The 19,179-nt window shown below is 54.5% G+C and overlaps 7 protein-coding genes and 1 non-coding gene across 8 annotated transcripts; 4 read left to right on the forward strand and 4 right to left on the reverse strand.

The window, feature by feature from the left end:
• Positions 1-460: 460 nt before the first annotated feature.
• M421DRAFT_422032 (galactose-binding like protein) lies at positions 461-2,425 on the forward strand. Its single transcript, XM_033593034.1, has 2 exons — positions 461-1,100; positions 1,332-2,425. The coding sequence occupies exons 1-2, from the start codon at positions 929-931 to the stop codon at positions 2,315-2,317; spliced, it is 1,158 nt and encodes a 385-aa protein (XP_033447420.1). The 5' UTR covers positions 461-928; the 3' UTR covers positions 2,318-2,425.
• Positions 2,413-5,229, reverse strand: M421DRAFT_422033 (uncharacterized protein). The gene is made up of 2 exons (XM_033593035.1): positions 3,975-5,229; positions 2,413-3,918 (listed from the first exon to the last, which is right to left on the reverse strand). The coding sequence occupies exons 1-2, from the start codon at positions 4,746-4,748 to the stop codon at positions 2,677-2,679; spliced, it is 2,016 nt and encodes a 671-aa protein (XP_033447421.1). The 5' UTR covers positions 4,749-5,229; the 3' UTR covers positions 2,413-2,676.
• Positions 5,230-5,251: 22 nt separating this feature from the next.
• M421DRAFT_422035 (uncharacterized protein) lies at positions 5,252-7,311 on the reverse strand. The gene is made up of 2 exons (XM_033593036.1): positions 6,826-7,311; positions 5,252-6,775 (listed from the first exon to the last, which is right to left on the reverse strand). Exons 1-2 carry the CDS (start codon positions 6,922-6,924, stop codon positions 5,684-5,686), a joined length of 1,191 nt encoding a protein of 396 aa, XP_033447422.1. The 5' UTR covers positions 6,925-7,311; the 3' UTR covers positions 5,252-5,683.
• M421DRAFT_183416 (uncharacterized protein) lies at positions 6,984-7,822 on the reverse strand. Its single transcript, XM_033587914.1, has one exon. It carries the CDS (start codon positions 7,504-7,506, stop codon positions 7,018-7,020), a length of 489 nt encoding a protein of 162 aa, XP_033447423.1. The 5' UTR covers positions 7,507-7,822; the 3' UTR covers positions 6,984-7,017.
• Positions 7,823-7,831: 9 nt separating this feature from the next.
• M421DRAFT_422036 (uncharacterized protein) lies at positions 7,832-9,780 on the forward strand. Its single transcript, XM_033593037.1, has one exon. It carries the CDS (start codon positions 8,281-8,283, stop codon positions 9,472-9,474), a length of 1,194 nt encoding a protein of 397 aa, XP_033447424.1. The 5' UTR covers positions 7,832-8,280; the 3' UTR covers positions 9,475-9,780.
• A 2,561-nt stretch (positions 9,781-12,341) lies between these two features.
• On the forward strand, positions 12,342-14,250 carry M421DRAFT_66140 (uncharacterized protein; the record flags this gene model as incomplete). The annotated part of the gene is made up of 2 exons (XM_033596297.1): positions 12,342-13,782; positions 13,832-14,250. The coding sequence occupies 2 exons, from the start codon at positions 12,342-12,344 to the stop codon at positions 14,248-14,250; spliced, it is 1,860 nt and encodes a 619-aa protein (XP_033447425.1).
• Positions 14,251-15,140: 890 nt separating this feature from the next.
• Positions 15,141-16,759, forward strand: M421DRAFT_422038 (Ribokinase-like protein). Its single transcript, XM_033593038.1, has 4 exons — positions 15,141-15,256; positions 15,340-15,838; positions 15,891-16,228; positions 16,281-16,759. Exons 1-4 carry the CDS (start codon positions 15,189-15,191, stop codon positions 16,426-16,428), a joined length of 1,053 nt encoding a protein of 350 aa, XP_033447426.1. The 5' UTR covers positions 15,141-15,188; the 3' UTR covers positions 16,429-16,759.
• A 101-nt stretch (positions 16,760-16,860) lies between these two features.
• M421DRAFT_t85 lies at positions 16,861-16,946 on the reverse strand. Its single transcript has one exon. It is a non-coding gene; the product is annotated as a tRNA-Arg (tRNA).
• Positions 16,947-19,179: the final 2,233 nt, after the last annotated feature.

Consider the following 19,179-nt stretch of genomic DNA (forward strand, 5'->3'; position numbering starts at 1 on the left):
TTGCAGGCCGCTTGCGGCAGATTTAATGCAACAGTGGTACGGTACCTAGGAGCGCCGTCAATCCTCTTCCCCAGAGCTATATCGTTCGGCCCCAGTGCTTTGAAGAGCATCACTGCATCACTAGAGTTCGGGCAGGATCACGCCGTCAGAAACCTTCAAAAGCAAATCCAGCCACTGGTTGTGCGCCCTGTCGTCGCTGAAACAGACAGCGGATGGATCTGGTGGCGTGCAGTCGTCGGGAACGCGACCCCTCAAAAGCGCTTGTGACGATTGGCGCTCGCGATTGGCATCTTCGCTGCAGCAGGCAGGTTGACCCGACTCATGGCACAACGGGATGCGGGTGAAGGATGTGGGAAGAACAAGCTGCAGGAAAGCCTCTCCACAAGCTCGGGCCAATCACTGTTGACTGTTGCGACAAGCTCCTACTTTGTACACTGCGCAAGAATAAACCTTCTCATCTACCAACGAAAAGCACAATCAACATCATCAGGCGACTGTCAGAGTTGGGATCTGGGCGCAATTTAAGATTTGAGCAGCTGCAAGGGTCGCGCAAGGGATAACGCTCCTGCCAGCTGTTTACGCAACCATCACCCAATCAAGTGGAGTCAACAACAACTTCAGAATTGCCTTGTACTACATCTGCTGCGAGCGGTCTGCAAACCAAGTCGAAAAGCGACACAACACTGGCAAGTCGAGACGTGCTCGCCGAACAGATCCTCGAAACATTCATCGGTTGTTGCGCCGGGACCAGCTGCTCGCGTTTAGCCATTCACTTTGAGAACGCACACTCGTCACTTGCAGGAGGCCCCGGACCCCACAATTCACGCTCCTGCAACTCCCACCCGCCATCCCTGTAGTCCCAGCCACTGCTCTCAACTGTCTGGAACCTTTTACACGGCATTCTCGTCGGTAACGATAGACTGGAACAATGCCGCAGGCGACGAGAAGGAGAGCACCGCATCACATGCCACCACCACCAGCGGAATTTTCCGACAGCGACCAGGATTTCGACGAGGAAGAGATGGAACCCGAAGAGGACTTGGGAGATGACATGGTAGCAATGGAAGGGGAGGAAGATATGGAAGAAGAGGAAGCGCTCGGTAAGCCTTCCTTGCTGCATGCCTTGGCTTTATGTCGTGTTACGCTACGTGACCTTTACACTTCCATGTGCTCTATTTGGAACTGCCTCACCATTTCTCGTGTCGCCTAGCTCCGAACGTGTTCGATACAAGTTGTACAGGCCGGCTTCCAGGAGCTCAACATGTGTTCACTCTTACATCACGACACACGGTGACGTGCCTTCATCTGTAAACCTTATTGACCCTTCGTAGCATCAGCAGAGACACTCCCGAACCTCGAACCACCACCCTCGTACTTGCGAGAAATCAGCACCCTGGCATCCTGGACAGTATCCTCCTCAAAACCCGGCTGCTCAATACCCCAGCTCCGCCATCCCTCCCCAAACTTCTTCTGGCAGTCCGATGGCCCTCAACCACACTACCTCAACATTCACTTCTTCAAGCTCGTCCGCATCGTTGGCCTCCGGCTGTATCTCGACTTTGAACAAGATGAATCCTACACACCCACACGGATCATCTTCCTCGCCGGGTCCGGGATGAACGACCTACAAGAATGGGGCGAAATGCGTCTCGAATCGCCGCGAGGCTGGCAATGGGCCAACTTCGCCAACGTCGGCGACGCAGACTCAGACTCAGACGCATCGGAGCCGGACAGCGAAGACGACGCCTTCGACGCGCACACGCTCGATCTCAACCGGCCGCGAAACAGAAGAGCAAGTGAACACCGAAGCAGTGACAGCGAAAATATGCCCCTCCCGCCCCAGCGCCAGCGCGTGCCCAGCAACTTCCCCAACCTCGAACCCACTTTCGACACGCCCGCCGCAGATGCTGTGCCCGCGCCGCCGCAGCATCGGCTCACGTTCACACCCCAGTTCAACCCCCAGCACCAGACGCCCGTTCTCCCCCGTCCAGCACCCCGTCTGCCCTTCTCTAGTCTGAGCCCAAACACAGCGCCGCGCCCGCGCCAGCGCGAACGCAGACCGAAAATGCCCGTACTGAGAGCGCATCTGGTGCAGATCAAGATCCTGGAGAACCACCAGAATGGGAAAGACACGCACTTGAGGGGGCTGCAGATCTTTGCCAAGAATGATGAGGGGGGCGAGCCGGTAAAGGGAAGGGTGAGCGCGAGTGATGCGAGAAGAGTGGACTTGGGCGAGGTGGGGACGACGAGGACGGGCAGGAGGGGAAAGGAAGAGGTGTTGGAGCTGGGTGGTCTAGGGGGCTTTGATATCCGGTGAGGATGGGCGTGGAATTAAGCAGGAGGGGAGATAAGGACCATGGTGTTAACGCAGCATAGCATGGAATACAACACTGAGAGGCCAACTGAGAACGTAAAAATATTGCATTGCTCAAACGCTGACTTGTTCCTTCGCCGTGTCTGATTTTGATATACAATACCGAAGAGGTCCCTCGTAACCCGCCTCTATGCAGCGCCTACACCATGCATATTGATCTACCTGAAAGAGGTGGCAGAAGTCGCACTAATACATTTCTTGGAGCAGAGTTGTCATCCTCTTCCCTTTCCTCGAGCGTTCCTCCTCTTTTGTTTTCTTCGTCGTTTCCACTTGGCCCCTCCCTAGGGCATGAGGTAATACGCCTAGAACAGACCCTTACCCTCGTTCTTGCCAAGGGTGTTGTTGATATCCTTAGGCTCAGGTTCCTTTTCAGTTTTGCGCTCAGGGTGCTCGTCATCAGACACATCGTTGAGGCTTTGCACGCTGTCGGCGTTCTTGTTCTTGTTCTTGTTCCTGTTGCGCTTCTTCTTCGAGGGTGTGCTGGTCGGTGTGCTAGCGACATCGTTGGGGCCTTGTTCCCGCTCGGCATTGACGTCGTCAGCGTTCTGCTGGGCCTTCTGCTCGAGCTTGTCGTTTGCGTCTTGGGCTTGCTGCTTGACCTTCTCCTTAGCATCGCTAGCCTTGCTGGCGACGTCATCGGCAATGCCCCGTGCCTTCTCGGTTGTGCTCTTGACGCTGTTGGTGGTCTCGTCCAAAGCCTGGCTAACCTTGCGCTTGATATTATCGACGAGCTCCTGATTCGATGGGCTCAGGCTCGAACGGGGGTTCTTAACATCCCCATTGACGCCCTTGCGCCCGCGAACAGAGCCCTTGTTGTTGCCGTTGCTCTTACCCTCCTCGCTGATCGACTCAATCTCGCGCTCAACGCCGTGGATAGCGTCGCCAGCGGCCTTCGAGATGGGGGTATGCTTGGACTGGTGCTTGGCCTTGGGGTTCGTTCTACGGAAGTAAGACTTGACGAAAAAGCGCATGAAGAGACCGGTGAGCGGGGCAAGGTAAATCAAGTTTAGATAGATCGCGAAGGCCTGACCGGAGGTATCGATGCAGGGAACGTGCTGGTACTCGGTGCGGTAAACGATCCTGTCTACGATGTGGGTGCTTTGGAGGGGGTGGAGTAAGCGCTGGACAGGGTTCTCGAGGGCAGCGACAGCGGTCGGGACTTGCGACTGCTGGGCAGGAATGATTGAGGAGCCAGGCACAGGGATATTCTCAGCGAGGCCCTCGTCGCCAGCTGCGCGGTAGATGAGCTTCCACAAGAAAGCAAGAGCCGGGCCAGTTGAGGTGGGCAGAATCGCAGAGGCGGTCTCAGTAACCGACTGGACAGCAGAAGAGACGCTGGACGCAACGGACGAAGGCTGTACGCTGGAGGTGACCGTCTCAGCGATTTTGTGTGCGACCGAAACCGGGACCGTGTAGGAGACGAAGAGGTGGACAGCGGCGAAGCTGGCACCGACGAGGAACTGGGTGATCTGCATCGTGGTGAGGGTGCGTTTGACGAAGTTGGGCACGCGGTAGCCAAGGGCAGAGAGTGTATAGTAAGTGTACTGTGAAGCAGTCAGTCGCCGCGATGTTTCGCTCCAAGATCTGAGAAAAGACATACCATCATGGCGTGGATACCGGAGTTGATCTGGACGAACATCCAAATGGGCGGAGACATGTAGCGCATACCAGCCCACATGGACAGCATGGCACCTGCGTGGTGGTACTTCTGGAGAGTAGTGCTGCGCTTTCCCTTGACCAGAATGATTACGGTGTCGAGGACTTCGTAGAACTTGGAGAGGTAGAACCACCAGCCCCAGAAAGCAAGGCCCTCGTTCCACATCCTGCCAACATCGGTGCTGTCAGGGAGACCGTTGGGCCCAACGTGGATGTTGGTGTTCCTGCTGCCCCAGCTGCTTGTATCCGGGTTGTAGGTGACGGCGTCACCGAGACCTCGGGGTCCCTGGATCTTGCAGAGCGCGTCGACGGTGCCAACAAGGGCATTGGGCTCCCTCCAATTGGGGAATGACGCCTTCAGGCCGTAGAACATAGCCACGCAGGTGAGCGCAGAGTAGACGGCGAGGAAGACATTGTGCGCAATGACGAATGCATTGAACCAGCCGTGGCTCGCGATCCTCCACGGCTTGTTGCCGTGCTGGCGGTTGTACCAGTTGAGGTAGGTGACAGAGACGGCGTAGATGGCGGCGATGGTCAGGGGAACCTTTGGGTCGAGCGCCTTCTCAAAGATGTCCTGCGGGATCTGGAATGGGTTCGCAAGGGTCGGTTCGCCGCTGTAGGGGTTCGTGATGGGCGGCGGTGCAGCGTCTGGGGGAAACCTCAGGACGGTCCATGCAGGGACCTCCCCGGGAAAGAGTGATGGGCCTGCGCCGGACATTGTGACGCTGCCTGATCCTCAATTGGCTGAGCTGTGTGCGCGCGCAAGCAGAATGAATGCGCCGGGAGCGTTGACGATGCGTCGCGTGAGGATAGCGGTGCGAGGTGGTCGGTGAAAGCTTGCGCGGTGGGAAAGCTCTCAGGAATGACGTCGTTCGCACGCAAGATGATACGCGCGTAGACAATAATAGTGGCTGAAGGAGGTCGCAGTGATTTTCTGCGATCAAGCGCCGTCAATGGCTAGGCTAGGCCGTTCACGCTTGGATCGAATCCCAACGGCTCTGGATTCCGAGACTCTGGAGGCTGCCGTCGTCGCGCAGGTGTGCTTTCTTGGTTTGCAGGCACGCGTACGTACTTGCCAGACTTCCAGTCACTCGAGCAGCAAACAGCGGGCGCGTGCAGTTATACGCAACGCTCAACTGGGCCCCTGCACGAACGTGACGAACGTGGCACTCGACTTTCGGCCTTTTGGCTGTTTAAAGCAGGCGTCTTGGTGATGCCCAGGTGGAAATCCTCTCTCACGGCAGACTAGCGGTGCAACAACATTTTTTGGGCAGCCTGCCAATCACACAGGCCAATTTGCCTCGGCTACATGTGGGCCTAGACACACGATCTACGCTACGAAGTTCCAACGCGACAGCTTGGCTTTTGCAATGCTATGCTCACAGTGTCCGAGGTTTTCCAGCCTCGCAAGGCTAGCAGAATCGGGCAATCTTCTGGATAAACCTACAACGTGAAGTTGCGGGCCGTGACATTCGGTCGTGGATTCCGGAGAGTCGTTCTGACAGGGATGTGCGTACCCTGAAATATTCTCGTTCAAGATCCTGGTCGGAGCACGAATTACCACGGATCAGCACATCCGGGGAGCCCGTTGAAAGTTTAAGTGGAAGTGAACATCGCCATTGATTCTATACGGGAGCATGTAGTGCTTAAAGACTAAAACTTGGGCTTGCTGCTCATTGGAATTGGCGGTGGATCCCCAGAGTTGTTGGAGGTCAACGCAGGCTTTCTAGCTGGCGGTGGTGGAGGGGGCTTCTTCCCTAGACCTCCAGCAGCGGGTGGTTGTGATGCTTCTGCTGAATTTGACCCTCCTGCGAAGCTGTTGACCTTACCCGCGATGCCATACTTCTGATTCAGCCCACTCGCTGCCCGCCAACCAGACGCAGCTTGTTCTCCGTGCCGCTGCTGGAAGTTATTGGCCGTTGAGGCTGCACTCTTCAGATCTGATCCAGAGACTTTCGATGGGTCATTGCGGAAGTTGCTGGCAGTCCTCAGCGCTGCCTGCTTATCCGCCCACGATGTCCCCGTGCTCGGCGCTGATTCTGGGGTGGAAGATGTGTTCATTCTAGCAAATCTATTCTGCAGCTCGCTGAGTTGTGGGCCGTTGTCCGCGGCCGCAGGTGGTGGTGGTGCTGCTGCTGCTGCTGAGGCTTGACGTGCTGGCGGAGGAGGCGCCATTGCGCGCTGGCGAGGTGGTACGGGTGGAGAAGCATTACGCCCAATGTCCAAGCCGGGCACAGCTATGCCAGCCTGGCCCAGACGATCGACAGCTCCTTGGTTGATCGTGCCTGGCGCTGTCTGTTGTATAGCCTCTCCATAAGATGGAGGAGCGGGCGGTGTGTACTCGTCGACATTCTCGGTTTGGCGGGGAGGCAGTCTCGGCGGCAGACCTGGGGGCTTCCCTCTGGCGGCTGGTACAGGAGGAGGTGTGGCAGCGTTTGGTCGGAATGCTGACGGTTTCGGTAGATGCGCGGTACTGAGTCCTGTTGTGTCTGTCCTGTACGGTCCTTGCGGCTTCGACTCCTGCTCTGCCCTTCTCTGTATCTCTTCCTTTTCCTGCAAGCGCTGTCTCGCAGAGCCTGGCGGTGCAGCACTTGGCTCACCGGAGACCGGTGAAGCTCCTGGAAACCGTTTCGGCGGGGGCGCAAAGGTCGAGGGGTCTTTTAGGGTCGATAGCGGCGCAGATTGATGTTCGCGAGCAGCATCAGCGTGGTTATCTTTGCCCTGTGCCTTGCCTACCCATCCTTTCTGCAGTCGTCAGTGATGAGCGCTCAAAGAATGTGGAAGACGAGACCCACCACTTGCCCGAGCCTCGAGTCGCTTGCACCTCCACTGCCCGCTTTGTTCTTCTCGGGGTGCCAGCCATTCTTCGCGAGATTTTTGAAGCGTTCAGCCATGTTGGGGCAGATGTGTGAGGTTTGACATTGGCGACGCGTGCATACTGCGACCGATAGCGTGCTGCGGCCCAATGACGTTGCCAAGGGTCTGAATCAGTGGTCACTCTGGCTCGGACGGGCCATGCCGAGCAGCAACAACCCTGTGCTCGGTACTTTTCGAGGTGGTCCCCATGTTCTTGAAAGGCTGCCTGCGTTGCTGTTGCTGGTGAATCGCTCGGTGGAATGACTACCTGAGCGCCTGCATTCGTCCAACGGCGACACACAGCCTGCCACATGCTTATCCATCGTACGTGTATGCAAGTAAGAGCACCATGAGGTATTTTGTATAAGGACCTCCAAGGCTTCTAAGTTCAGAAAGGTAGGATCGGGGTACCGGCTACCAAGCCCAACGATGAGAGAGACGTTGTGTTTCAGAATAGAGGATACACTGTGCTTATTGGCGATGAGTGATATCATGCTTCCCGAGCCAATGGTTGGGTCAAGTAGCTGCAGGCGCAAAAGTGCAGCGAGCGGACCCTTTCCCGGCCTCCCATGCTGTGAGAAGACAGTACAATGCCTCCAAGCTTCCGAGCCGGTATGCATATTGATGCCTTGTCTTGCATAAGTGGGGAACGCCGCCCCTAAGGTGGTGCTGAAAGAGCAACATTTCAATAAAGCCTTCAGGCTTATCGGATCTGCAGAACGTTCATTGTTGGTACAGAACACAGATCTACAACTACCGGTAGTGCCAAATATAGCTGCATTCGTCGAGCAGGCGGGGTTGGCTACTGTTTCCTAGCGGAGGCTGTACCGCCAACTTCGCCCATCAGCCCAGCCTTTAGCTAACCGCAGAGCCAGGTATGTGCTCGGAGGTAAGCCAATTGATATGTCAGCGTGCGGCAGCCTTTGCCAGCGTACCGGATGTGCCTGTGCCTCTTCTCAGCTGCGGTTCTTTGAAAGGGCTGCCCTCCCGCACTTGAGGTCTTGTCACCAAGACTACACGTTGAACGTACACTGCTGTCCTATCCGTCATCTCGTGCTCATGCTAGCCTGTGAGGGAATCACTGCGTCTGCGTTAGCTCTCGCGTCATCAACTGCTGGATACCTGAAGTCTTAGTACCAAGAGCTGGATGTGTAAACTCCGTGAGCCGGCCCCGCATTCGCTGTCACTGGAGGATCAGCGACACAGTCAAGCCTGCCCTCGGTGAAAGCTAGTTGCGGATATTACCGATACTATTGGCGACAAAGACACCTATCAGGACATTGGGCGCACCTCCTACTCAGCTTGAGTTCTGACGCTGTATCGCGTTCATCACTTCATACAAGGACGCCTTTTGTCAGCATAGCTCTGCCCAAATTGAACGAACCTAAGCCACAATGGCTCGTAACAGGATTGGACGAGAAGAGACTAACGAGAAATCCAAATACCCGAAGCCGACGCCGACAGAGACAGATGATGAGAAGGACGACCCTCTCGAGATTACGTCCATCGTGGAACACCTACCCTCACCCGCGCCCGTCACTCCTCAGCCAGAAATCACAACCATACCTACTGAGATACCTACTGAGATTTCTACTCCGACCAGCTACCTTTCGAGTATGTCAGGCCCGCCAGATAGGCCAGACGATGATGCACCAAAATCAGACCGATCCTACAACACAGGACTACCTGGGCCCGCACGGGGTCGTGACTCCGACCGCGGACATCCCTCTTCAACGTCGTCTACCTTTATCACGAAGACATCTGGCTGGGGCCACAATGATATGGGAACCACCACTCCACCTTCGCCTACACCGGTACAGTCCGACAGTACATCGTCACCCGAGCCAACAGACGACGATTTTGGCCTACAGAATAATGGAACAGACAACAGTCCCAATAAAACACCGATCTACGCCGCCGCTGGTATTGTGCCGGTCGTGGTCATTATCATAGCGTTCTTTGCTTTCTTCTGTTTACGGAAACGACGACGGCAGAAGCAAACAACTGCCGGACATGGGCACATTCAAGAGATGAAGATGCAGCCAAGGCCAATCGAACGACCCTACATAGCGCCCATAACACCCCCATCTCCTCCTCCACAGGCAGTGCTGCCTCAGTATTCTCCGTCTACACCGTCATCAAGTCATCCTCCAACTGCGAGTTCTTCTCAACCTGTAATCCTCGGACCTATTCCATCTGGCAACAATGGCGCATACTTGACTGGCATGGACACTTCCGACCTCGTGTCTATGAGATCGGGCGGGGTTAGTAGGCAGGGCACGATAGTAGACCGAGATCCTTTTGCGGACGGCAGAAGTCTCGAAGAAGCACCACCGCCATACCGACCCAGCAGCCTTCCTCCAGCCAGCCTTGTATCCACCTCCAGGAATAGCAGCGTCCGGCTGGCAACACCTCCACACACGACTTCACGAACACAACTTATCGAGCGCTCGCCTTTCGATGACCCTGATGACGACGAGATCTCTGACATCTCAGGGCCTACCCTGGGCAGGGATACTGATGTAATGTCCGACGTTTCTGACATCTCGTACCAGATCGACCCAGTAGTCGGCAGGGCTCCATTCTGATAGGCGTTATTGAAATGAACCTTACTTTCTTGTCTTAATGTATATAATCGAGCGCCGTTTTAGTCGCTCTACATCGACGGACCGCGTTAGGTCTTGACAAATGCGTGTATAGGTGTTGAGGCGTTGGCTCGGTATGAAAACGGCAGCCGTTGAAAAGGGTGCGATTATGTTCAGTACCTAGTCCGAGTACAATCTCCATGACGAAATGAGGCGTTTCGTCTCCGAGGACCGCATACTCGGCTCGGCTAATAACAAAAGCACAACATGTTAAAAGACAAAGCAGGGTAATCGAAGATCTCGAGATCAGCTGTGTTTACTGGATATTTGCTCTTTGATGAGTCGTGACTCGTGAGCTAAGAAGGGCACCCTGGGTACATCTCCCGTCGTACCAGACACGATGTGCCCGCATGGTAGCATCGCCTCTGCTGAAATGACATCCCAGATACCCCTCTAGAATCAAGGGAGAGGGTGTACCTTGCATAAGAGATAGCAACATCTATCCGGCGACGCTAGGATACCAAAGGTACGATCATCTCACATGCCATGTCAGGGATAGCGTGGACAAGGCCAGAGCCGATCCCGCCATTGTCTCACAAACTCCGCCTGTGCACCGTTGTGCCAGCAACCACAGGAAGTATTGTTTGATAGCGTCTGGGGACCGTGAGCTTGCTTTCGATCATGACGGAGTGATATCGTAGGATTTCGAATCATATGAGCCACGGCGTCGTGTACCAGGACACGTGGAGTTAGGGGCCGAAGGTTAATCGTGGGATGTGCTGAAATTGGCACGACGCCTACAGTAGGGCATTTCTCCGCTGGGGAGATCATGCATACGGCAATTGGCTCTAGTATGCGTGTTCTTCAGGAACAGGCCATGGAGGCCGCTTTGAGGGCGCCCAGAAGGCATGGTGTGTCGTATTCTAGCACACGACCACGCAGCTCGAACGCTGCTTATGAGTCCAGATCGAGTTGCGGCTTGGCGGGGTGTTCGACATTCGGCAGCTCCTATTCGCTGCATACTCAACATTTACGAAAGCCCTGCAGCCAGCTCATCAGGAGTGCAGCTCAGGAGTTTGCAGAAAAGACAGCCTGCATGGTGCAGGACAGCTTGACTGGCTCACGGCTGTTCTGGCAGCGACTGTCGACTGGTTCTCGCCCAGGATGGACCTAGCGCGGTTGCAAATCTCGGCGGACCTGGTCCTCAGCGCTGTCCACCTCCGAGCCCAGCAATCCGTCGTTCCGCCACGCATCTTCCCCCGTCTGCGCTTTAGCACAGCGTGGTACCTTTGGCGCAGCCTGTTAGCTCTTATTCGCTCTGTTGGTCCGCACTTTCGCGGAAGCCGTCGCTCGCATGCTCATCAGGCATGAGTTGGCATCAGACCTCCTCTATGTCTCCCTGTCAATATTACCAATAATGAGCGCTCCCTCGCTATATCCCCTCGAGCATGCCTACAGCCCATTACGGCTCAGTTCCTAGTTGTTCGCTGCCCGAACTCTAGACTCATCAGGAGACGCATTCCTGCGCTGCTGCTCGTTGCTGCGGGCCACGATCGGTACAATTCATTATTCAATCATTGTCGCCAATTTGCAGCCATTCTTCTGCAGCTTCACCTCGGCCCCACTGGTGCTTCGCCTATTAGCATATGCAAGAAAACCTCACCGTCATTCCTCGCCAACGGTGTCCGAGCTTGCAACCGTTTCCGGCCTGCAGACCTCTCTTCTGCTGAAGCCGCTGTGACGCCCCTCCCCCCTCATAGGTACCTGCATCAACGGTACCACAGCACTGACACATCCCTGATCCAGCCTGGGTGGACGTAACTCAAGGTATCACAGCTCCAACACCCCATCCTGCTTGCGTTTGCACCAGACTGCTACCAGGCTCCGAGAATTTTTGCCAAAGCACCGCTGTCTTCACCACCGTCGACCCTTCGAACGACTCGAACATCATCTCCGTCGACAGTCTTACACAACTGCTACATGGTCTTGTAGGACAGGAACACGGCGACACTGAGATTGCCATGAGTCTCGATCAGCATATGTTTGGGTACGGACCTCTTGTCACCAGTTCGAGTTCTCATATGCCCCCTTCTCTCGAGGCCATGGGATGTCAGCTTGTCATTGCTGGGTTGGTGTCACGAGAGCTCGTGATGTACATCCAAAGCCATCGATGCCTACTCTGCCTGCTGGCACAGTAAGATCTGCTATGCTGTCACCCAATTGTGGAATGGCCGACGCCGAGGGGCAGGCAGCATCGCGCTAGGATGTCATCCAGAGCTCCAGGGCATCGACCCATCAGCACCCCCTCGTAACTGCATTCCAGCTAAACTTGCTCCCAGAGTTTGCGATGCTCGTTTGCAATCTTCATACGCTTTGCCCAAGATTATCTCCTCGAAACATTTATCCGGCTCGTTTCACATTTTACAATGTTTCAGCGCTAACGCGGGTCGTGTGCTAGATCGACGGATTGGCACCTTCTTCCCAGTCCTTCCTCTACACCCAAGTCGGTGACGTTTCCCGACTCGACACCGGTTCGGGCACCGCTCAAGACACCGAAGACGGAGGGGGCTGCTCATCAGACCCATTTTCTCGACGCTTGGGCAACACCTCGAGTCAATGGGCAGCATACACCGGCACAGACACCCTCGCACTTGCTCTCGACACCGAACGAACGACCGTCGAGCTCATCTAGCTTGAAGGTACGGACGCCTGAGGACCCAGAGTTCCATGTCAACTATTTGGCTCCCGCAAATCTAGCTCTGCCACCTGTCGAACCACAACGAAGACTGTCGTCATCGCCGGATCCAAGCTCGCTAAGAAAAGTTGGGCTGAATCAGGAAGGTCAACGACCTCTGTCGGGTCCTGTCAGGATGGATTTCTCTCAGATGCAGACGCCACCTCCAACAAGAGATGCCACGTCAAGAAGGAATATGCAGCAGAGTGTGAGCAATCAGAACACGACCCCGGCAACAGTCATACGAAGGACACCCCTTCAGCAAGTACCAAGGTCCGATGGCATGTTCAACCAGACAACGTTTGGGTACGCAGATGGTGTGCCATTCTCACCTGGCATGATGCCCTTCGCCAATGCTGGGCAAATGTCGGCTCCGCCAATGCCTCAGCAGAGGCTCTTCTGGGATGGCAATGATGCCAGCCAGATGGATGTAGACATGTCTGGAGCATTAGATCCGTTTGGACCTACATCTAACAAGCTCCAAGGTAACCTCGGCTGGCAAACCTTCCACTCTCCTGTGGTCGAGCAGATGCAAGCACAGTTCCAGCCACAGCAGAACAGGTTATCAGCTGGGCCCATAGCATCGTTTGACACAAGTACAGCTGGCGAGGAACTTTGCTCGCAAACCGGCTCTTTCGTGTCTACGACTGCTGGTGTCGACCCAAGCATGCTGTTCAGCTTTACCAGCCCTGACTGCACGACTGCGTCATTCGGCAGCATGCCGCAACGCGCCGCCTTTCAGCCTGATAGACAACCGTACGAGTCACAGATTCTGGAATCAAGACGCGAAAAGGAAAAGGCAAAGAAACCGAGGAGTCTGCACTCTCGTAGCAATACTAATTCCTCGTCTGGCTCTGTCGAGGACAGCAGGCCCAGCCTACAGCGCAGCAACACCGACAGCGGCTTCCGCAGAGCTCGACCCGTCATCTCGGAGCGAAGATCTTCAGCAGATACTAGTGCAGCCCATCACATCCCACGCCGCTCGTCGCCTCTAAAGCGTGCGAACAGCGGCGCACTGAAAGTCATCCCTGAGGTCGGTCGAAGGCCTCGTACCCGACTGATTATCGACGAGACTGGCCGAGCTCGTACAGAGACTGTTCCAGCGGAGCAAGAAGAGGTCACTCCTAGAGACATACGAAGGACCTCCCAGACTACCACGAGACACCAATACCCGGCGTTGTGGGAGGAGGGGGACACCGAGTTCGACTCAGATGAGCTACAGCCTACCCTGAGCCGTAACAACTCGTTCAGCATCCCACAGCTGCAGCGCCGTGCCTCGAAGCATGCCAGGGCTAAGAGCAATGAGCTGTTAAGAAACAATTCTTTCAAGACGGCTCGACCGGCATCAAGGACGGCCTCGAGGACCTCTTCAGGTGCATTTGATACAGCATCTTTTGGCTCTGTGAGGACAGGCAGGCCACATAGCCAAAATGCTTCTTGCAGGATCAGCATCACCAACGTTCCGACCGCATCATCGTTTAGCAAGGAGCCGAGTACCCAAAACATGTTACCTGACTCTCCCGGCGATGCCTTGAGCGCCATGCAGAAGGTGGTCGGTAGCCGGCAGGAGAGGATCCGTAAGCTCTGTCGCATACGAACATGCAGCCCGGATGCTAAGCTATATAGAACGAGCCTCAAAGAACACTCTGCACGCGCACAACCAACGCTGGGCCCAAGCCTCTGCGGACTTCAGTAACGCCTCTACACCTCACGGCCACGGCCGCTACGATCCATTCACCAACACCTTCAATGGCTCGCCTAGCACCGAAGGTCTCACGACGCCGTCGACAGACCGCAGCAGTCTCTCGACCGACAGTACACGTTGTGTGTGCCACAGCACAGACGAGGGACAGCCAATGGTCCAATGTGAAAGCTGTGAGAAATGGCTGCACATGGGCTGCCTTGGCATGAAACCAAGCACACTCCCTGCTGTATATGTCTGTGTCTTCTGCACAGGTCAAATACCACTGGTCAGAGGTGGACGCGTCAGAGGCCCAGGCCCCTTCGACTCGCCACTCACCCACAAGTCACACTTCCGTCGCTAAGCGCAATGCAGGCATCTTACTCGCAAAGGCCTTCCCACGCTTCCTCGCGAAACCAACGTACACATGCTCATAGAGAGGTCCCTACCTGGTTCGATACCCAGACCCAAAAACAAACAATGCAACATTTCGCGATTGGCATCCCAGGAGGTTTCGGCTTTTGTGTCACCCGCGCATTCTGCATTCACCAGTAATCCACCAACCTGAAGGAGCGAAGTATCTACGACCATCTATCCGCATGTTGCATCACACCACCCGCCAGTGTTTCGTATTTTGCAGTCCCTCAAAAACCACAATCCCAGTTTCCACGTGTAGTACCTCACTCCGCCGGTCGGAGCACCATTAATGGACTTTTCTCCCCTCCAGGCTTGTAAGGCATTGATACCAGTATAATATTTTGAGGCTCTCGCATGCAGAGGCGAAGATGGATGAAGATCATGGCTTGATGAAACTCTTCCACGTTTCCACGACATTGTATGGGAAGAGAGAGCACCAGATTGACGATCGTACATGAAGAGAGGAAGGGTTGCAGCCTGGTTAATTCTGTACATATGTAGCATGTTCTAATTCAGACTTTTCAACATCAAAAGGCGCCTGTGTTGCCAAGATGGATTGGGTGTTCACTGCTCGCGAACAGATGCCTACTTTCAACTGAGGTGATCAGCAGGTTCCAGGGATTCTGGTGGCATAGAATCTCGTCAGTGTATACATATATATGATTCAGCCTATGATGTCCGTTTTCTAGCTACATCCAACGATTCCGACCTTCGTCGATCCACTACTATCTGAGATGAGAACAACCTCTGCAGTGGCGCTCTCGGCTCTACCTACCTCGAGCTACTCCACGGTCGGCAGTTTTGGCCTCCGCTAGTGCCCCTCCATTTTCATGCGTCCCGCCGAACAGTTTCACACTTCATCAACGTCACCACATATTATACACAATGGCTGTTAAGGGAAACTACGAATTGCTCTGCCTCGAGAACCCTCTCCTGGACATCCAGGGTGTTGGGTAAGTCAATTGCACGCTCTGTCGCAGCATACGCTCGAATGTGGGGTAGAGCACCTTCATGGAACTTTTCTGACCCCGAGCAGCGATGAGAAGCTCCTTGAGAAGTACGGGCTCAAGGCTAACGACGCGATCCTTGCCGACCCCGAGAAGCACATGGACCTTTACGAGGACCTGATGCAGAACTACAAGGCCGTTCTCATCGCCGGTGGTGCTGCGCAGAACACCGCCCGTGGTGCCCAGTACATCCTGCCCTCCGAGTCTGTCCTGTACATTGGCTGCGTTGGCAAGGACAAGTACGGCGAGACCCTCGAGAACATCTGCAAGGAGGCTGGTGTCAAGACCGAATACCTCTACGACGAGAAGACCCCCACTGGTCGCTGTGGTGTCGTCATCACTGGCCACAACCGCTCGCTCTGTACCGACCTTGCTGCGGCCAACAACTACAAGCTTGAGCACTTGAAGCAGGATCATATCTGGAAGCAGGTCGAGAATGCCAAGGTCTACTACGTTGGTGGTTTCCACTTGACTGTCTGCGTACCTGCCATCAAGGCCCTCGCTGAGGAGGCCGCTGCTAAGAACAAGGTAATCCACAGAAGGCCCACGAGACGCACTGCTCCGAGTTAACGTAGCACAGCCCTTCATTCTCAATCTGTCTGCTCCCTTCATCGCCCAGTTTTTCAAGGACCCTCTCGATGAGATCCTTCCCTACGTCGACATCCTCATCGGTAACGAGACCGAGGCCGCTGCCTTCGCCGAGTCGCACAACATCGACTCCAAGGACGTCAAGAAGATCGCCGAGATCATCGCCAACGGCCCCAAGAAGAACACACAAAGGCCTAGGACCGTCGTCTTCACACAGGGCACCGACCCCACAATTGCTGTTACCGCACAGGACGGCGGCAAGGTCGATGTTAAGGAGGTCCCTGTCCACGCCATCAGCGAGGAGAAGATTTACGACACCAACGGTGCCGGGTATGTCTTTCACTTGTCAATTTCTTATTGCGGTTTACTAACATGACTGCAGCGATGCTTTCGCCGGTGGATTCGTCGCCGGAATTGTCAAGGGTGAGTCCCTCGAGAAGTCCATTGATATGGGCCAGTGGCTCGCGAAGCTCTCCATTCAGGAGCTCGGCCCCTCGTTTCCCCAGCCCAAGCAGACATACTCCAGCTAAGTGCACGATCGACGACGATTGAGCACGAATGCTCGTGTATTTCAACAATCTGCGAGAGCACGCCGCGTTAAGCGCGCGTGTATCAGGCCTTGCCTGCTCAGCGATGGACGGTAGAATGGCGAACTGTTCAGACCCAAGTATGGTTTTGGCATCAGTGGATGGGGTGAGGCATTTCAACAGCCGCAAAATAGATACCCAGGTTAGCATGCAGTGAGATGGACGAATGTAAATGATTGAATGACCATTGTCCATACATCCTGAACAAATTCGAGGTGTAACTGCAATCTTGGCTTTGGCTTAGGTGCGTGCGAACATGACGCGACCATGAGACCTTCACGATACTCTTATTCCAATAGAAAAAAACTTAGGCGTACAGGCAGGGGTGCATTGCATTGCTGGTCTGGCGTGCAATAATACGCTGAAGGCAAAAAACGATGTCCGCAGGGCTCGAACCTACAACCTTTGGCGTATTTCAGCGAGAACCGAAAACCAACGCGCTACCATTGCGCCAGGACACCTTATACGTGCTATGTCTATACGATAAATGAAAATATAAATATATACAACTATACTCTGGCGATGAACTCTAATCTTATGCTGCGCCGCCTCACCGTCGCCTTGTTTATTATTATCCCATCTAACTATTTTCTATCTAAGCGGCAGACTTGAGGATTCATTAGCTGTTCGCGGTAATCATTTTGTGACTGTTCGAGGCCGTATCGTTTCTCTGGTCTTTCACTGTCTTATGCATTGAGTGGATAACACAACTTGAGCAACGTTGTGGCAACCCTTTCACCAATCGTCTACGACATGCATAGCAGTGGATCGCACGAATGCCATGAAGCTTTCTCCGCTTGAGCTTACAACTATTACATCAATCTCGTCTATACACACACATTGCTAGAACTGCCTGTTCTGCTGATCGTCCTCCCGCACTCTTCACGATCAACATGCCGATCAACATGACCAATCTATCGGAGAGGGACTCAGATGTGAGCTCCGCTGTCATGTTATGCGCTCACCACCAAAAGTGTCTTGCAACAGCATCACAGACTCTCATTTCCTTCAATGCGGACACCGGGTCTACGCGGGAGGCGAGCTCTGCTCGACTGTCCTATCGTCTGGCAAAGAGCATAATAGTACAGTCATCGCATGTGCCGTAAACTGCAAAAACCGGGGCAAAGGGAGGAGCTCTATGACAAAGCTCTGCAGATTCGGGTAAGCGAGAGTATAGAGATGCTGCTCGCAACTCCACTGGGACGAGCTCTGAGGGCGAGTGTGCCGGATGCGAAAGGTTGCTACGCACACCCAGGCACCTGTGGGTGCTGCAGGCTTCGTTATCCAGCTCACTCAGCCTCTGCCGAATCTTAGAGCAGTTGAGAAGCTGGGTGACCCTACAAAGCCAGTCAGCAAACCTGGTCAAATACTCTGTGTTGCGCCGTCTGGTCAAGATGGGACGCTTGCCCGCCCTCATGACACAGCTCCTTCCAAGAAAATGATGAGACTTCTAGGGACGCTGGCTACCCATCGTCCCTGGTGCGCTGCCTGCAGTCTACCTACCCATCGTACCTGGTGCGTTACCGCCTCAACACATCAGGATATCTTCGAGCGCCGCTCATCTACTGTACCCGCGGTAGTCATATTCTGAACACACACTCTTATCGTAGCGGGTCAGCGTTGTTCCGGCCACGGTCTATTCGAAATTGCCGGCTCACTCGCTCCGCCAACACAGATTGCTTCAATGGCAGCTCCGGAATCTTTCGAGCGCGATCCACGAAGCCCCTCGCTCCACAGAGCGAAAACATGAAAGTGAAGAAGTCCACAATCCAACCAGGAGGACTCCCACTAGCCCAGGTGTCGAAAAGCTGCCCGGGCTGCGCGCGAAAAATCTCGGTTACTGGTAGTCGTGGCCGGCGGCTGAGAGGTGGATTATTAACGGTAGCTTCTCGCCCGAAGTCATATGGTTATGGAATTCAGGCCAGCGTTACCCTGCATTTGCTGTCTGAGTATGGACTGCCTGGGTAAACTCGTGTTGGCTGGAACCAAGGCTAGTAAGCTGAAGCAGATGGTCACATATCTTCGGAAACGATCAGCTGATCAGGTTCTATGTGTGGCGATGGAGAGGTAGAGAATGAGGCTGCAGACAGAGAAAGGCAAGCGGGTGTCATACTATGGAAGAGGTCGATCTTCATGTGTCCGTGACCAATATCACCTGAAGTAGATCATATGATGTTAGTGGAGTAATAACTAGTAGTGAATATCGATATCAAGACTGTACTATTAGGACTACTCTATTCGCCATGCGTTGGAGTTTGCTGATCGGTGAGGGTATGGTATAGACGAGAACTCAATCCAGAGTGTTGTGCATCCTGTGAGCTTAGCATGTGCTGAGCAATGATGATCAAAGGTTCTTCGATGTCTAGTACCGACGCAATGTTACTTAGCGAAACTCTGTCAAAGTGACTGAGCTGCCGACTGTATACGCACAAGTGTGACGTGCTTTGGCAGACCGAGATCTCAAAGACTGAAGGTGCCAACGTTGCACGGTATGGCGCGTCTCCGTGACAACAGCTATCGATGGCGTAGGACGTCACTTGACCCGCTGTTCTGCTAGGTGCGACCCACGGTCCGTGGAACATCCCGATAGCTTTGACATGACACCAGCGAATGCCCCATGGGATACTCATGGGATGAACCTCCACGACGTCTTTCGCCTGTAGAAACTGGTTCGCCCGTGACTGATGCGCGAAA

The sequence above is a fragment of the Didymella exigua genome (assembly GCF_010094145.1).
Source record: "Didymella exigua CBS 183.55 unplaced genomic scaffold M421scaffold_18, whole genome shotgun sequence".
Taxonomy (NCBI): Eukaryota; Fungi; Ascomycota; class Dothideomycetes; order Pleosporales; family Didymellaceae; genus Didymella; species Didymella exigua.

Coding starts and splice junctions, on each gene's coding strand:
- M421DRAFT_422032 (XM_033593034.1), top strand. CDS start 929: ATGCCGCAGGCGACGAGAAGGAGAGCACCGCATCACATGCCACCACCA. Junction 1,101..1,331: donor GGAAGAAGAGGAAGCGCTCG/GTAAGCCTTCCT, acceptor GACCCTTCGTAG/CATCAGCAGAGACACTCCCG.
- M421DRAFT_422033 (XM_033593035.1), bottom strand. CDS start 4,748: ATGTCCGGCGCAGGCCCATCACTCTTTCCCGGGGAGGTCCCTGCATGG. Junction 3,919..3,974: donor CCGGTATCCACGCCATGATG/GTATGTCTTTTC, acceptor ACTGCTTCACAG/TACACTTACTATACACTCTC.
- M421DRAFT_422035 (XM_033593036.1), bottom strand. CDS start 6,924: ATGGCTGAACGCTTCAAAAATCTCGCGAAGAATGGCTGGCACCCCGAG. Junction 6,776..6,825: donor ACTCGAGGCTCGGGCAAGTG/GTGGGTCTCGTC, acceptor TGACGACTGCAG/AAAGGATGGGTAGGCAAGGC.
- M421DRAFT_183416 (XM_033587914.1), bottom strand. CDS start 7,506: ATGCATACCGGCTCGGAAGCTTGGAGGCATTGTACTGTCTTCTCACAG.
- M421DRAFT_422036 (XM_033593037.1), top strand. CDS start 8,281: ATGGCTCGTAACAGGATTGGACGAGAAGAGACTAACGAGAAATCCAAA.
- M421DRAFT_422038 (XM_033593038.1), top strand. CDS start 15,189: ATGGCTGTTAAGGGAAACTACGAATTGCTCTGCCTCGAGAACCCTCTC. Junction 15,257..15,339: donor CTGGACATCCAGGGTGTTGG/GTAAGTCAATTG, acceptor GACCCCGAGCAG/CGATGAGAAGCTCCTTGAGA. Junction 15,839..15,890: donor AGGCCGCTGCTAAGAACAAG/GTAATCCACAGA, acceptor AACGTAGCACAG/CCCTTCATTCTCAATCTGTC.